The sequence below is a fragment of the Elephas maximus genome, chromosome 9 (genome assembly GCF_024166365.1).
Source record: "Elephas maximus indicus isolate mEleMax1 chromosome 9, mEleMax1 primary haplotype, whole genome shotgun sequence".
In the NCBI taxonomy this organism is placed as follows: domain Eukaryota; kingdom Metazoa; phylum Chordata; class Mammalia; order Proboscidea; family Elephantidae; genus Elephas; species Elephas maximus.
Genome location: NC_064827.1, coordinates 90,824,838 through 90,843,341, shown reverse-complemented (window position 1 = coordinate 90,843,341; position 18,504 = coordinate 90,824,838). Strand labels below are relative to the sequence as shown.

The window sequence follows — 18,504 nt, the reverse complement described above, 5'->3', positions numbered from 1 at the left end:
TATTGCTGCATAATTTCTCCATATTTTGGAGAAATAATGCTTTCTACTGTAGCATGTTGGAAGGTGATGGCCAGAATCAGAAACCACAAATATGCATGAGAGCATCAAGCGTCATACTGATGATCTGGCCATCTTTGGTGGCTTTATTATATCATCATTTTATATTTATGTTTGTGTTTTATTTTCTTTGCTGACTTCTCTTTGTTTTCCCTAGGGTAGATTATCTAGCACAGGGGCTTACACATAGGAGGAGATTTTTAATATTAATTGAACCAATGCCTTTCTGATACAAACAGTAATACCAAAAACCAAACCAAACCTGTTACTGTCGAGTCGATTCCGACTCATAGCGACCCTATAGGACAGAGTAGGACTGCTCCATATGGTTTCAAGGAGCACCTGGTGGATTCAAACTGCCAACCTCTTGGTTAGCAGACATAGCTCTTAACCACTATGCTACCAGGGTTTCCACAGTAATAAAAAACCAGTAATAGGTACCATTTAATGAGTATCCACACTATGCCTATTGAATATCTATGCTGTACCAGGCAGTCTCCTAGTCACCTGACATGTATCAGCATACTTGCTCCTTGCAATAACCATTTCAGATAAGTTATATGAAGCTTAAAGAGGTTAAGTGTCTTGCATTTTATACAGTAGTCGGAGATGTTAAAGACCATATGACCGGTGGTTCTGGGGACTGGTTATATCTGAGACAGAGGAAACACACTGAATTGGCCTTTTGCTCTGGGGGATTCTGACTTCACAAGCCTGGATGATGCCTGTACTGTCCATAAGTCCCTCTGGTGCTGCTGATGCAATCTCAGATTTGGAAGTCATTGTTTCTAGTCCACCTCTTTATTTTATGAATGAGGAAACTGCCACTAGAGAGACGAAGTGATCAGCTCAAGATGACATAACAAATGTGGCAGATTTTATTTTTTTAAAGATGGCCGCAAAAATATCTCCCATCTCATATATATTTTTTAGAACCTTGCCACTCCCCATCAAGGAGTAGAATCCGTGTCCCCCACCCTTGAACTTGAGTGGGACTTCATCACTGCCTTGACTAAGAGAGTATGGTAGAGGCAACGCTCTGTGATTTCTGAGGCTAAGCCAGAAAAATGCTATGCACTTCTGCCTTACTCTCTTGAAATGCTAACTCTTGAAAGCCAGAAATTATACTGAGAGGAAGTCCAAGCAGTCTGTGCAGAGGATCACATGGAGATGAACTGAGACCCCCAGCCCGGAGCCTTGCCTGAACCCAAGTTGTCAACCAGCACAACTTGGCAGCCACGTGACTAAGCCACTTTGAAAATACTCAGGCCCCCAGCTGAGTTGCCTAAGCAGACACCCCATGAAGCACAGATGAGCCATCCCTGCTAGGCCACGCCCAAACTGTAGATTTGAGAGCAAAATAAATGATTATGGTTGAAGTAAGTTCAGGGGCTATTTTTTTTTTTTTTATTTAACACAGTAACAGATGACTGATACATCAAGTCAGTGCTTGAGTCAAGGTTTGCATCAATTTGCCTCATCTGGTAAAGAAGCAGCAGCAGCTTAGAATTACCACTATACTTGGACCAGGTTCAAATACCAGCTTTGCCAGGTAATGGCTTTGTAACACTGAATAGGGCCCTTTACTTTTATGAACCTTCGCCTTCTTCTCTCTATGATGGAAATTATGATACCAATCTCCCAAGATTAAATGAGATACCGTAGGTAAACATAAACATAGAAATGCATTTTATTATACATATAAAAGTATGTTATTATTATTACCATGGCCCAGGATTACTAAGGTTAATGTTAACACCACAGTGGTTTTTATTTTCTATTTTGAAAGGGGCTTAAGAAAGACAAGTAAATTTTTCTTGTTTGGGTAAGAGCATCTGCAAAGTCAATCACATGGCAGAGTTTCTCGAGCTACTTCTAAGTGGCTGTGCATTTGCCAGGGTAAGTATGAGAGCAGGAGGAGGGAAAGATTAGAGCACACAGAAGAATTTCTCCTGTTGTATACTGGCTGCAGGCTATCATCATTAAAATGATTGGAAATGACCACAGAGGCAGAGCTCAGCTGGCCTGGATTTTTTTCTTTCCCCACAGAAGGCAAGTACTAGGCTTTAACGCCAGCTCAGCAACTCAGCCACCTTGACACGCTAATTACTTACTCTGCCTGTCAAGCTGGGTATCTCAACCTCCGCAATTAATAGCTCCACTTCCAATAAGCAAAATTGTATTTGACTTCAAAGGCGAGCTGAATGAGTACCAGGGCACTTTTATTACTGAGAGTTTCCTTTGGGAGTTGGCTGACATTGTGGGTGGTAAAAATGTGCTGTGTATTGGAAGGAGGATTTTCTAGAACGAATACAGAGCTAAGGACCAGCACATCCCCGTCTAAAAGAGGTGCTTCCTATCCCCCATGAATCTTCACTTGTTCACCTGACTTCAGAAGTAAGATTTGATCATTCTGACAGAGTTCCATGAAGCCTGTTATCCGCTTTGCAAACTCCACCACGTATTGGATGGCGTGAGTGATCTGAATGGCACATTGCTGCCACAGTGCTTCCCTGGACTTGAAGAGAGAAAACACAGAATGTAAAAGAAGCCAAGAACTCCTTGGAGAGTCAACAAAATAGTCAGGGTTGCCTTACTGGCGCTTACCTGTCACTTGGGGCTCGAGAGGTTACTTGATTCTTTTAAAAGAGGTAGACAATATTTTCTAAGATACTGTTTTGATCTATTTGAACTTTGACAACACCACAATTATAAAAGTACTAATGAGGCTACAATAATGGAAACACTGAACACAGTATGTAAAGTTAGTTTCATTTACTTATCTTATTTACTGTTTTTTATCCTTTCCTCCTGCTCACTTCAACTCCAGCAGCTCTTAGTGAAAAGAAACTCTCACACTGAGAAATAGACAATGAAGTCAAAGTCTCCCGTGATGTCATTTTCATGTGTATCTATGGAACACTAAACTTGTAACATTTTTACGTTGTGTTTTTTTTTTTTTTCCAGAATTTGTGGAGATTGTTTTTTTGGTATGAAAAGCCTTTCAAGGAAAACGGCATCAAATGAAATCAAATCACTCTCCTAAATAACACAGACTACCAGAAACATATTTTAGTCCTTGGGCTATTTTCTTTGGAATAAGAAGTCAAACTTCATATGCATTAATTCTGTTCTTTCTTTATATAAAAGTGGTAAGATTTCATTGTTCCAGCAGAGAAAAATCAGTATGGTATAATCATATATTTATTTATATATTTTATTAAAACCTCATTTTCCGGTAGATACTGTAATTGAGAAAAAGCAAAGTCATGTGAATACTGAACAACAAAAACAAATTCCTTCCCCTTTTCTCATGGACGCAAAGAAATAATAAAATAATAGTAGTAATAGTAATAATAATGTGAGATGAATCGTCCCTCTTTTCTTAGGTCTTTTTTTTACCACATAGGGGAAGAAAACAAAAATGTAGACTGCTTGGTTCCATATCTTTGTCATATAAACTTGTGACTCTTATTATTACCGTGATTACACAATTACTCCTACTCCTTGCCTGACCTTAAGAAACAGATGTCCCCAAATCATCTGATGAATGTGTAGTCTCTTGGGTCACTCAAAACTGGCAGTGGTTTTCAAGTGGGGTGGTTCTGCCTTCCAGGGAATATCTGACAATATCTGGAGACATATTTGGTCATCAAAACTGTGTGTGAGGGGCAGAAACTGATTACCCAGTAAGCAAGTTACGTACGGGCTTCATTGTGCTTACTTACTAATCTGTAGTGCACAATTTCACATGGTTTTCACCACATCAAAGAATCCCAGGTGAAATTGTGCACTACAGATTGGTAAGTAAACACAATGAAGCCTGTGTGTACCTTGCTTACTATAAGCCAGCCGCGTACCGTGCTTTCTGGTTAATCCTCCCCTGGTGAGGCGAGTGCTACTGGTATCTAGGGATGCTGCTAAACATCCCACAATGCACCAAACAGCCTCTTACAACAAAGAATCATCCAGCCCCAAATGTCGATAATGCCAGCATTGAGAAATAGAAGAATGTCAGAAAAGCGCTCCCATTCTGTCTGAGAGTACCTTGCTTTGATACGCTTTAATTTCTTCATAGGTGTGGGTCTGCCATGCTAGCTGGTGCAGCTCCTCCATGGTGTATTGACATGTCTCCAAATGGGACTTAATGATGTTCTGTGCAATTCGATCTATGAAAAAGAATATCAATTCAAGGGTATGTAAATAAATCACTCTTCTCAAAAGAAACCTGCTTTTAACAGGTTTACTATAGGAATGTCTTTTGGAGAAAAAGTGACTTTAACACCACTATTTATTTTAAAATCTCTGGAGAAACTATTTATTGTCTTTTTGTCAATTTTCAGGCTTTTAGCAATTCACTGCCTTTTTGCCCCCTCATTCTGATCATAACTGGGGTCTTACAAGTTGTAAAGTGTTCAGATAATTTTTTTTTTAAAGCAGCAAATATGAAATTATCATATCTCCTGTTTTGATCTAAAGTCCACTAACATTCTTAACATTTATAATCCAAATACTTTAAAATGTTTTGAAAATCATCAAACTGCGATTGTTTATCTCCGAAAGGGAGATTAAGACATAAGTGCATTTGCTTATATTCAAAAGGGAGGATTAAACAACAAACTAAAAAAATATTTCTCTATAGAGGAGGATGGGAATAGAATAGAGAGACAGAGATTGAAGTTAGACTTCTCCGATGATACTATTTTTGTAGATTTGACTTTTGAACCATGTAAATATTTTACATAATTATAAAATTAAATTTAGAAATTTCCCCATCCCAAAATATTTAGAAGAAAAACAAAACAGATGGATTTAGTATGTTTTGAGTTCCTTTCACATTGAAAGGAATAGGAACTATTCTAAGTGTCTTACAACACCCTATATGAGAAATATACTCTAAGAAAAAGAGAATTCAAAAACAGTATTAAAAAGTTTTCTATCATCATATTGTTGATGGTGGTGTTGGTGTTTTTATCTTCAGACTGTTCTGCGTGTATTGTGAGATACAGCAAATGAGTATTTACTGTATTTTAAGCAAATAATGTGTACATTATATGTTTTTTGCAAACCACGCACACCCCCACATGTTATTTTCATAAGCATGCTATACCAATATTTTTTAAAGTGTTGCTGACTTCAATTTCATTTTTTTTTCTTTCCAATGGATTTAATGTTACCAGGAGAAAACTGATGTCAGGGAAACTTCATTTAGGGTACATATTTTCCTAAACCAAGCACAGCTGATGGTGAACTGAACCACTTGTGATGGAAATGGGATGCCACATTGAAACCAAAGAGTATGAATGCATGAAGAGCTAGAAACTAGTCAGTAAGAAATGATCCTAGGCCTAAAACTAACTACAAGATGTTATTTATATTTTATTGCTTTCATAAATCTTGAACTGAAACATAATTATTGAGAGTCAATGTCTTTGAAATCAACAAATAAAAGTCACCAAACAAAATTGTTTTCATCTTATAATAGGCAATTTTAGTTTATTCGTTCATTACCATTATCAGTAGTTATCATTCTCACTGAAAGGCCATTCTTTTTCATGAATTTAGAAATCCAGGTGAAACTCACATTGAAATCTAGGATTCCTGTTTCATCTGCCAGAAGCTTCATTTTGATCTGAATTGTGACAGTAGAGAGACAACTTGGTTTTGTTCCTTTTGAGAAATAATCCACTCTTTCAAGTGGTTCATCAACTCAGGCCATTTCAATTTGGGCTCATGATGTTGCTGGGTGGAAACCCCAGATTCTGCACAGAACAACTAGTCTCAACCAATAAATGAAAGACCGATGTGGGAGAGTAGAAAGGCACCTTTATTTCATTGCATAAGGAAAGGAAACAGTTGGGGCTGCTGACACCATGACTGCTCAGCGAGGGTGAGGGGAAGGTTACTTTCAAGGGGTTTACAAGTAGGAAGTTCATACAAGTTACATCAGCAACACTCTTTATCATACTAAGCAGGTACAATGGGGTTTACATATAACTTCATGCATCACGTGTCCAGAAAATGGCAGTTAAACTCCACTCCGAGGTGGAGACGTTACTATGTATGAGGTCAAAAAGGCTATCCTGAATGTCAACATGCGCCTAAACTGGTTTCCTCCAATTTCCTCTAGTTTTGGGGCAGCAGTTAAGGAGAAGGGAACCAGAATTTTAATGTAAAGCTACAGGGCATGCCAGGCAAAGGAACTGAGATTCTAATGTAAAGCTACAGGACATGCCAAGCAAGCTGCTTGAGGCAGTAGAATTTTCTGCAGCCTGGGGGCCTCTGTCTTAACAAAATGTACATTTTTGCAGACTAATTTTCTCTAGCTCCTTTTTCTCCTTTCTTCATTCGTGAACGGACAACTGTCCAACCTCAAATTTTCTTGCTGCCATTCTGTTGGTTTTTTCTTCTGCCCTCGCAACAACTTTCAGTTTGAAGTTGGAGGTGTAGGGCTTGTGTTTAATTCCTGCTGTGATTCTAAAGAGTTCTAAGATTTAGATTTATAAACTGAAAAAATGTGCACAATGTAATCAATAACTGGCTGGTTCTTTAAGTAGATCTCTTTACAGATATCGCAAAATTCAAACGTGAGGTGTACAAGAAGTGGGGTCTTTTTATGTGTTCACAAGCATATGACTAAGGTGACATATGGTCATTGATCAAAGACACTGGCACTAAGAAGACATAACAAAACTATGGAATAGCCTAGGCATCCTGGTGGCACAGTGGTTAAGAGCTACTACTGCTACAGTCAACAGTTCGAATCCACCAGGCACTCCTTGGAAACTCTATGGGGCAGTTCTACTCTTTCCTATAGGGTTGCTATGAGAGCAACAGGTTTGGTTTAGTTTTGGTGACACAGCTTAATGGTTTCACTTAAGATTATCTGACAAAGTTTTCAAATTCAACTGCTGAACTAAGAGCCATCCTGTATCAGTTTTGTTTTGTTTACTCCTCCAGTTAAAAGCCAGAGTTGGAAGAAGACTGTGATGTTTATGTCAATGTAGATTGAATTGAGATCCTATTGATAGCTACTCCATTCCATTTATGCCAGTGCAGGCTTCATTTTGTTTACACTTCCAATTGATAGCACGTCATTTGTGGACAGGGTGCAGCAGGTTCAAGGCTCTGATTGATGACTCAGAATCGAAGGGGATATAATTATCTACTCAAATTAACAGCAACAAATGCACAGTTTCAATTGTTTATTTTCTGACTACCAGGGTCCTACAAACTGGATCCATGACTTCTTGACCATGGCTTATACCTTTATTAAACAAATATAATCAAAAGTAACATTTTTGGACTATTGAATGAGGGTAGACGAGGGCAAAGTCCACTTCTGGAAATATCATGAGACATGTGTGGTATATGCATGGGCAAGTTATGTCAGAACTTGTAAAACACTTTCATCATTTCCACACATTATATGTGTGGACGTGTTATATATGGTATGCTGGTGTTATTGACATGGACAGTTTTAGTAGGGGAGAAAGGAGACACTGATGTAAGATCAAAGAATTAAGTAAAAAATTTTTACTCTAGAATTTGAATTGTAAGAATCCATATACAAAACCTAAACCAAACCCATTTCTGTCAAGTCAATTCCAACTCATAGCAATCCTACAGGACAGAGTAGAACTGCCCCATGGATTTTTCAAGCAGCAGCTGGTGGATTCCAATTGCTGACCTTTTGGTTAGCAGTTGAGTGCTTAACCACTGTACCACCAGGGCTCCAAGACCTCATATATACTCATAAAAATTACTTTTTAAAAAAGGGTACTTCCTACCCCTAAACTATTGCCCCAAGGTAATCTTTAAACTTTAAACCAAAAATATCTCCTGAAGTCATCTTAAAATTGAGTAACAGTTTAGCTTAACTAATAAAGGTCTGCCTTGAGCATTATGTTCATTTAAGAACTATTTATATGGGATCGAGGAGCCTTGGTGGAGCAGTAGTTAAGTGCTACGGCTGCTAACCAAAAGATTGGCAGTTTGACTCCACCAGCTGCTCCTCGGAAGCCCTATGGGGCCGTTCTACTCTGCTCTATCGGGTCACTATGAGTCAGAAGCGACTCAACAGCAACGTGTTTTTTAATATGGGATCAAAGATTAATAACAGCAACTCAAAATATTAGATGCGAGCCTTAGGAGACAGTGAGCTTATGTTAATAAAGGACGAATGACTCAGAAAAGGTGGGTGAGAATGGTTGCACAACTCAAAGAATGTAATCATTGTCACTAAATTTTACATGTAGAAACTATTGAATTGGTGTATATTTTGCTGTGTATATCCTCAACAACAAAAAAATAAATAAAATTTAGAAAAAAAAAAAAAGGGTACTTCCTAACTATGTCTACTGAAAAAGCCAAGTGTCTAGATTGTAGCCTCTATATACATCATTACCAAAAGGTCCTTGGAGAAATGGTGAATTCCATGTCTGGCACAAGAAATGCCCAAACAAACTACATGTCATACCACAAACCGAAGTCTATTAAGATTGTGTAAAAAGAACTCAGGAGCCAATGTGAAGAGGCTCTGACTATCTAAAGATGGGACAATGTGAAGATCAATAGGATAATAATTACAAGAGATTGAAACACATAATATATGTTAAGTCTATGAATTCATAATGATGCAAAAAAAAGTCATATTTTTGAGGATAGAGAACAAATTCACTCAAAATTGGTAAGTAAAGGGAAAAAAATCAAGCATTTTCCCCCTTATATTTCCTATAGGAGCTACACCTCAGAGCAACCAAATGATTGATGAGGGGAAGTTTCTTTCTAAGCTAATAAATAAAGGTAAACCAAATCAAACCAAACCTGTTGCCATCAAGTTGATTCTGACTCGTAGCAACCCTATAGGACTGAGTAGAACTGCTCCATAAGATTGCCAAGGAGTGGCTAGATTTGAACAGCTGAACTTTTGGTTAGCAGTCATAGCCCTTAATTACTTCACCACTCAAAATAAAACAAACCAAACCCATTGCTGTTGAGTTGATTGTGACTCCTACCAACCCTATATGACAAGAGTAGAACTGCCCCATAGAGTTTCCAAGGAGCAGCTGGTAGATTCGAACTGCCAACATTTTGGTTAGCAGCTGAGCTATTAAATCTTAAACACCAATCATTTTGGGTTTGGTGGTGTGAAATTTGAGCAATATAGCTGGGCATGAGAGCTCTTCTTTAAAAATCTGCTACAAGTCCCCTGAAGTTGGAGTTTGGTTATCGTTGGCAGGGGGGCTCTTTTTATGAATTGAATTGTGTCCCTCCAACATACATGTTGTAAATCCTAACATCTATGCCTGTGGTTATAACCCTATTTGGGAATAAATTTTCTGCTTTGACAATGAGGCAGGATTAATGTAGAGTGTGTCTTGAGTCAATCTCTTACAAGAAATAAAAGGAGCAGATTAAAAAATGGAAGGGGTTGGGGGAGAAGGGGGAAAAGAGATGCCAAGCCACGTGAAGATCTCCCAGGAGCAGAAGAAGCTCAGAGACAAGGACTTTCCACCAGAGCCTACAAAGAGAGAAAGCCTTATCCTAGAGCTGATGCCCTGAATTCAGACTTCTGGCCTCCTAAGCTGTAAGAAAATAAATTTGTCTGTTAAAGCTGTCCACGTGTGGTATTTCTGGCATAGCAGCACTGGATAACTAAGACAGCCCTCACAATTCCATCTTCTATTTGAACAGATGAGGAAGGCAACAGTTTGGGAAGCTAAAAAACCAAAAACAAAAAAACCCCAAACCCATTGCTGGGAAGTAGATTCCAACTTATAAAGACCCTATAGGTCAGAGTAGAACTGCCCCACAGGGCTTCCAATGAGCAAGTGCCTGGTGGATTCGAATGGCCAACCTTTTGGTTAGCAGCTGTAGCTCTTAACTACTACGCCACTAGGGAAGCTGGAGTTTAGGAGAATTCTGTATGTGTGGTGTGAGTGGGATGAATACAACCAAATCTTCTCCCTGCTCACTCCTATCCGCTCATACAGAAAGGGAATTTTTCTTCTTTTTCAGGCTGGGCCCTGTCCATTTCAAAAACAATTTTTGTTCTTTCTAAATAGCTGTATTTCATTTCTTGAGGGTAACCGTCAGAGCAGCAGTTAGGTACTTTTTGTTGCTTCACTAAACTTCTGGTATATATGGTCTTAATTAAATCGAGTTTCAGCAATGTAGAGAATTAAAAATGCAAGTTAAAGTTCTTAATGAACTTGCCAGAAATTTCCTATAGCCCAAATCCTGGCACATAATAAACACTCAATGCATGGTAGCCACAATGATCATTATTAGGACCTTCTATGCAGTTTGTCACCAGGGAAGCAACGTGATGACTCCAAAGGAGACAAACAGAGATACTATTTAATTCTGCAATCAGTCCTACTGAAGGAATATATTTCAATATTTATTAGAATTTTCAATCAGAACTGTAATGATAGGTGCAGAAGATGCTACAAAATATTAATAACGTATGATTATAGTTATGCTGTACTGGATTCAGCATTGAGGATTTCTAGAAGTTCATTGTTCATCATATCACAGAATTATTCCTTTAAAAAAACCTTATATTCCAAGTTTTTATTGAATATCCTCCTATGGTGTAAAAAGGGCAAGAATGACCCTATACATCATATGAAAATAGATTGGTATGTCATGGTTCCTCATTTTTCAATTTCACCTGGGGCAATCTAATTACTTAGAATCCAAAAAACATATCTGTTCTCTGTTAGGTATATAATGAAAACATATGATTTTTATAGCTCTATAGTTTTTGAAACTTCATCTTTCTGGGATAGTTTGTTTTCATCTTCAAAGCTATGCTGATATTGTCAATAATTTATAGGTTTCAAAGTTTATAAGCAAAACAATTGCTACTCAAAACTGTGTTATGAAAAACTTTTTATCTGTACCTTCATGACATTCCTTGGGAACTGTCGGCCAAAGTTTAAGAATTCTTTGGCCTTCGGCCACCAAAGAGTAGAGTTCTACAGGGTGGGGTGGAGGGGGGGTGTGCGTGTAATAAACACCTGTGTGTTAAGCAAAATTGGAAGTTAAATCCACATGCATGCTTCAAGACTCAGCTCAGGTGTTCATTCCTGATGAAGGCTTCCCTGTGCCCCAGGTAGAGGGTCTGCTGTCATTACGCCTTGATTCTAGCTGCAATTTAATATTCCAGTCAGGCTTGTACTGTAGTTATTTATGTAGATCTGCTTGTTCCATTCCAGATTATAAACTCTTCAACAACTGAGCAGCAGAGCCCAGCACAGTGCCTTCATATATTCATTCAACAAATATTTGTTGAGAAGCTACTAGATATGAGGTCCTGGTACAGATTAAAAAAAAAGACATAACCTCTTTTTTTTAGGATCTTACAATAATACCATGTCATGTCATATCATGATGTGATGTGATATGTGCCCTAACTGAGTCATTGCAGGAGTCCAAGGAAGAAAAAGTATGTAACTCAGTCCGGGAGAACCTAGAAGAGGTGCCTGTTGACTTGGGTCTTGAAGGATGAGTAGGAGTTTGCTACATGGAGAAGAGAAAGATGTATCTCAGGCAGAGGAAATGATATTACAAAGGCACAGATTAAAAAACCAGCTATAGGAAAAGTAATTCCCCATATTATGTCTTACCTTTTTTACAATCCCACTTCCTCAGAAAAAGTGAGTAACTATAGACCAAATTTGACAGAGCAAGCAAATGGCATTTTGAAAGCAAGACTTTTTTTTTCTGGTAAGAAGCCTGGCATGTTTGCAATGCAGGGTGCATGGAGGGAATGGTGAGACATGAAAAAAACCCAAAACCCATTGCCATCGAGTGAATTCCAAATCATAGCGACCCTATAAGACAGAGTAGAATTGCCCCATAGGGTTTCCAAGGACTGGCTGGTGGATTCGAACTCCCGAGCTTTTGGTTAGCAGCCTTAGCTCACCATAGCTCTTAACCACTGTGCCACCAGAAAAGAGACATGAAAAACTGTCTGTTCCTTTATGAGATCTCCTGGGAACTGTTGGCCAAGGTTTAAGAATTCTCTGGCCTTCAGCCACCTAAGCGTGGGGTTCTGTGAGGTATGAGAAGGGGTGGGATGGAAACTGTGCCTGGAATATGAGTAGCTGAATAAGCTACTCAGAGAATTTGGATTTTATTTTGTAGGCAATGGGGAGGCCAGTGGCAACTGTGAAGCTGGACAGTGATACGGTGAGTTTTTGTTTTAGAAATATACTCCTGGCAGTGGTAAAGTAGATGAGATGGCATTAGTGAAGATGTGAAATTAGTCAGGCTGTTGTGACAATTCAGGCAAGACATGAGGAGGGCCTGGACTAGGTGATAACGGTAGGGACGGAGCAGAGGGGCTGGATTCCAGAGATGTTTCTGAAGGAGGATGCACAGGACCAGCAGACGTGGTGGTGAGAGACAGGAAACCTTAAACATAGTAGGCACTCGATCAATGTTGGATTCGTTAAAGAAAATGTTGGCAGTGTCCATCAATCCATCCTTCCATCTTCTGCCTTATTTCACAAAGGATTTGAGAAAGCAAAGACTGATCTCCCCTGACCTTTCCTTTTTTTTTGGTTATCTTAAAGCCCAGGCATTCATAATGGCCCTGAAGTCAAACATTAAGCACATGCAATTATTTCCCATATCCTTACGGTGAGAAATAAAAGTCAAATCTCTTTTGGGTGTAAGGCTTATAAACAGCAATGAAGGCCAACATACAGTAGCAGCAGTTACAGGAGGACTGCTCCTACTCTTTCTTCTACTTTCTGCAGTGCAAAGGTGTGTCAGGTACAGAAAGTGACTTGACCGTCTCAAGGCCCAGGTCAACAAACCACACGGTAAAGCTAGACTTGGTCTCACAGGCAGGATTTGAGGGCTCATTCTAGCGATTAGAAAGATATATGAACATCAGAGAAGATGGTTTGCTTGAACAAGAGTCTAGCAGTTGTGAAAAGGGAAGAAAGGTTTAAAAAGAAGGGACAAAGGAGGAGACAATGACTACAGTATGCAAAGTTCCTGCTGGGAGCCAAAGGAACTTTCAAGAGTCCTTGCCTGGAAAAACAGAAAAGGTAATAGTAAACGAAGTCCTCTCCAGGGACCAACCTCATGAGAAAATTCAGACAAAAGAGACTGTGGTAAAAGAGCAGTGGATATGGAATCTTTCTGGGCAATCACACACTCTTCATCCGTTTCCCTGACTTGGATTGCAGTTGCTTCTCAGAGCCCCGTTTTTCTCGGATTCTTTACCTAGCCTGGGCAGCAGATGCACATTTTGAAGCCTCAGCCAGCAGGCAATCTGCTGAAATAATGGCCCTGGCAAGAATACGGCCCAGGCGGCTGACTGAAAGGGAAAACTCAACCACCTCCAGAGGTGATGGCCATGGGCTCTACTCCCCGTTCTTCCTGAGACCAGGGTCAAGGTTGGATCCCTGGAGGTGCAGTGGTTAAGAGCTTGGCTGCTAACCAAATGGTTGGCAGTTCAAATCCACCAGTTGCTCCTTGGAAGCTCTATGGGGCAGTTCTACTCTGTCCTATAGGGTCACTATGAGTTGGAATCGAGTTGAAGGCAATGGGTTTGATTTTTTTTTGGTTTATGTATGTTGAGAGAGACAGGTTTGTCCAATTCACTAAGAGTACTTGGGCTGCTTTGATAGTGAACTCCATAACATGATGACCAACCAAAAAAACCCAAACCCGTGGCTGTCAAGTCGATTCTGACTCATAGTGACGACCAGGAAGAAGAAACACAATTTTATATGCTCAGTCCAGTCATTTCTCTTCAATCATGATGAGGTATAACATAAACATGGGTGCTGACAAGAAGAAACTGGATGTGTAGTTACAGGTTAATATTAAATCCATGTTCCTTATTTTCTACTTACTAATTTTTTTTTTTAATTTTGTGAAAATTAGCCCGTCCTCACTTGCTCTCTCTCTTCCTCTCTTTCTATGCCTTTTATTTCCCCAGATGATGTGCATATGTACGTATACACATATGCACATACATACACATATATTTTTCCATAAAACTGCTGTTTTGTTTTAGACTTTGGCTCTGATACTTTTTTTGGAGGAAGGCTTATTGGAACGCAAGTCTTGTATCCAGTTAATAGAATTTGTAACTTCATGCATTAAGTAACTTTCTTTATGGGTAGAGTGTGATTCAAATGAAAGCATAATCCTAGAAAGCTTTAAAATAATTGATAAAGGAAATATACTTCTATCATTTTTGATGAAAGAATGTAAAAAATATTGTTAAAATTGTCACGCTTCCCTAGAACTCTTAAGGGTAATTGCAACTCCATTTAAGATGTGGGCAATAAGAAGAGACACATTAAGTTTTTGAAGAGAAAACTGTAATAAAAATTGATGGTATTTCTCAATAGTATGCATAATAATTATAGCACTCTGGAACTGGAACCAAGCTTCTTCCCCTGTTTCAAAACCCAAACCAAACCTATTGCTGTTGAGTCAATTCTGACTCATGGTGACCCCATGTGTTATAGAGTAGAACTGCTTCGTAAGGTTTTCTTGGCAATAATCTTTACAGAAGCAAATTGCCAGGCTTTTCTTCTGCAGCACCACTGGGTAGGTTTGAATTACTGATCTTTAATAATCTTGAAAGTTAGTTGGGTCTCCTCTCTCTCTCTCTGAGACTGTGAAGGTCTTCCACATCCCCTTTCCTGTCCTCATCACCCTTCCTTGTGATCTATTGGATACATCATGATGGAAAGCAAGTCTCTTTTCGGGGCATTCGCAGCATGGTTGAGACATGGGTAAAAGGAATTTTAAATAGGTTCATTCATCACAAGATGTAAAAATTATATTGTGAAGTAACGCTTATGAAAATATGTGAAAAATAACTTTTTAACATTGGTGCACATATTAAAACAAAGTTTGGAAACAAGTCATCCAAATTACTCACTTCTATGTGGACAAAAGAATATATGCACTTATTTTGGTGAGAAATAAGTAAACTGACAAGCAAGGTGACAATTTCTTGTTTATAGCTGTGATGTTATAAAACGAGGACCAGCTTGGAGCTACTAAAATAGCAAGTGACCTTCTGCAGCTCTGATTTCAACCACTCAGTGGGTTTTTTCCACCAAAGCGACTTATTTTAGCTCTCACTAGACATCTCAGCAAATGGCGCTCTCCAAAGGCTAGAGTGTCTCAGCCACGATAGCACGGGTGGTTTCATTAGAATCCCACATCCCGGGAGTGGGGAACATTGAATATATCTTTAAAAACTGCTGCTTTCAGTGTTATTATCAAGAGTACCCGTGGCCCACCTGTACCAAGGTGAGAAAGCTGAGACTTAAAGCTATCTGTACATATAGTACTCGAGGGTGTTGCGACTGAATTTCCTAATTCTTTCTTTTCCTTTTTTTTTTTTTTGTCAGGAGAAAGGATGGTTTCTTCTTGGTGAACTATACCCCCTATTCATTGTCTTCCATAAGTGATTTTTTTTTTTTTTACCTTGGAAGTATTCTTCCTAAAATACTATATCTCAGCCTCCATCAAAAAGATAAATAAATTTTTAATTTGTCACTTGCCTTAAGGATCTAGGGAACCACTGAATTCTCTGTTGAGTCTATACCACCAGTGTGAAAAGTAGAATTCTTAGGGGATTTGCTTTGAATTGATGCCAGTATGTCTCTACAGACTTGCTCAAGGCATGTCTTAAGTACCTGCATTAGCTTTTCACGATATAGAGATTCATCAGAATCCACGTGCTGAATACATGGTTGAAAGGTAAAACCTTTAACCAGATGCTCATTTTGTCTTTTTGACAATAGATAACCAGTTTGACAAGTTTTCCATTATTAAGTAGAAAAAGTCTACTGGTTTGCTATAGGCATAGCATGAGCAGACAGGACCGTGTCAATTTAAAGACTTTGGTGATTTTTCTAATTTCTATCTAGAGATCATTATTTTTAGTACAAACAGAATTGTGCTGTTAGAATAATAACATCAATAATGTTGAAGTTTAAAACTGATCTATGAGTGATCAATAGCCTCAAAAGAAAAGCATCTCACATTTAGTGTTTAAGTTACCCAAATTCTTTTAAGAAAGAACTGGGGGTATAAATAATCTATAGCCTATTTATTGGCTCAGTTTCATGGCCTAGTCACTCACTGTTTTGTCACCCATGAATCAGGGTAGTGACCAGTCTCCTCATGAAAATTTATTTCCAACTCTTTGGGAGCCCTGGTGGTGCAGTGGTTAAGAGCTTGGCTGCTAACCAAGAGATCAGCAATTTGAATCCAGCAGCCACTCCTTGGAAACCCTATGGGGCAGTTCTACTCTGTCCTACAAGGTCGCTATGAGTCGGAATTGACTCAACAGCAAGGTTTTTTTTTTTTTTTTTAATATGTCAGATTATGGAACGCCAATTTTTAACTACATGTAGACCTAAAGCAAAATGTTTGTAGAGTTCTTTAGAAAAAAATATATACATATTTACAAAACATAAGATTAGGTTATTAACTTTTAAAAAATGGTAAAAATGTGATAAAATACAATCCATTGATGTGAAATAGAGAAAAATGTAATAAAAATCAGATTAATACAAGTAATATCTGGGCAAAGACTGAATGGACAGGTTAGTAAAATGCTTAATGTTTTCTCAAATTATTGGAAGCTCAAGTAAGACAGCATTTTAACAGAAGGTAAGAAGGCTGGAAATAAAGCAGAAAGAAAACTGGAAAGAACCTACCTAACATTTGTGTTTGAGGACACTCGAAGAAAAAAAAAAATCACAAGCAGCAAAAGCAAATTAACTAAGAGGGTGCCCTCTTAATCATGTAATAATAGAAAGCTGTTTTGGATCAGGAATGTTTTGTTTTATTTTGATAGTGCAAGTCTAACTTTTGGGAAATTACAATTCCCTTTCTAGAAACCGGTTAAACAAAATTGTGAAAGAATCTATTACGAGAACATTACATTTCAAAATTAACCTTCACAGTAAAAGACCTACTTCACAGAACAATAAGAAAAGATAAATATACTTAAATGTTCTGGAGTTGGTGATTCTAGGGGAGCTAGACACTGAGGAGAAGAAGACCCACGGCTTAGTTGGTGCCCTTTGGGAGGGCATTTAACCTGAGTCTGTTTGGGTTTGATTCTCCATCTATAGAGGGATTTGGTAACAGCAGCAGCTTCTAAAGGCTGGGTGAAGCATGGCAGTTTGAGTCTGAGGGGCTACCTGGGAATGTCTCTTTGTTTTGACTCATGAGGAAGAAGTCCTGCAGAATTACAGGGAATGAGAGTAGAGCTCACGGCCTTAAAAGCACTTGAAGAGTCTTGGATAGAACAAACAAAACCAGTACAACCCAGAGGTCATTAAAATCCTTTCTCAGTCTCCTTTCAAAACTACACCTGCACACACTACCCAAAGGACAATTAGACCCTTTGCTGTTGAGTCGATTCCAATTCAGAGCGGCCCCATAAGACAGAGGAGAATGGCCCCATAGTATTTCCAAGGAGCAGCTGGTGGGTTCGAACTGCCGACTCCTTGGTTAGCAGGCAAGCTCTTAAGCATTGTGGCACCAGGGCTCCAAAGGTCAACTCCAAAAAAAAAAAACAAAAAAACCCAAACTCGTTGCCATTGAGTCGATTCCAATTCATGTGAGTCCCAAACGATGAAAACCTAATTATGAACATTGCTCAGGGCCATAATTAGGACTGTTTTTTTACTATTTGGATTTTGTTGACGTGTGCATTGACGGTCAATTTAAACAGAAGTGTGCCTCCCTCCTCTTCTCTTCACCCCCCTCCTTTTTGGAAGTTCAGTCAATATATTTCTGCCCTTTAGACATCAAAACCAAACCCATTGCTGTGGAGTCAATTCTGACTCGACAACACACAACAACAACAACAGGGAAAACCTAAAGTGGCACAAGTGGTTTGCACTCATTTATTAACCTCGAGGTTGGCGGTTCAAACCCACCCAGTGGCACTGTGGAAGAAAGGCCTGGTGATCTGCTTTTGTAAAGGTTACAGCTTAGAAAAGCCTATGGAGCAGTTCTAGTCTGTAACACATGGAGTTGCCACGAGTCAAAATCTACGCAATGGCAACATTTTTTTTTCCTTTAGGGAAGAACTATGAAGTCTTTTGTTCCACGTATACCCTGGAATAATTCATAGTTGATTCTATATTTGTAATCATGTTAGAGATCCTAGAAATGTGGCAAATTGGGCTGATTAGCCCAGTCCCCCTACACTGGGAAATTTCTTTTTGGATAGAAGAGAGAATCTGGAAATAAAGGGAATATTCTGTGAATGGCAAAGAAGAAGGTGGTGTTGAAATTTCAGAGGGGTCAGGAAAGTCCTTCTTTAATAATCAAAATGACCTCAGTGACCTGGGGCTAAGGCTAGTTTTTTATTGTTGAGAACATATTTCATTTTATATTCTTCCCTTTTTCCTCAAAAGGCAACAGGTG

At 38.8% G+C, this 18,504-nt stretch overlaps 1 protein-coding gene across 1 annotated transcript in view; it reads right to left on the bottom strand.

Moving 5' to 3' along the window:
* RORB (RAR related orphan receptor B) overlaps positions 1 to 18,504 on the bottom strand; it is a 203,995-nt gene that overhangs the window by 20,484 nt on the left and 165,007 nt on the right. Inside the window, exons 5-6 of the mRNA XM_049896468.1 lie at positions 4,105 to 4,226; positions 2,443 to 2,575 (exon numbers count right to left, since the gene is read on the bottom strand). Of these exons, the coding sequence (XP_049752425.1) occupies positions 2,443 to 2,575; positions 4,105 to 4,226 (255 nt within the window). The remainder of the gene's footprint in view (positions 1 to 2,442; positions 2,576 to 4,104; positions 4,227 to 18,504) is intronic.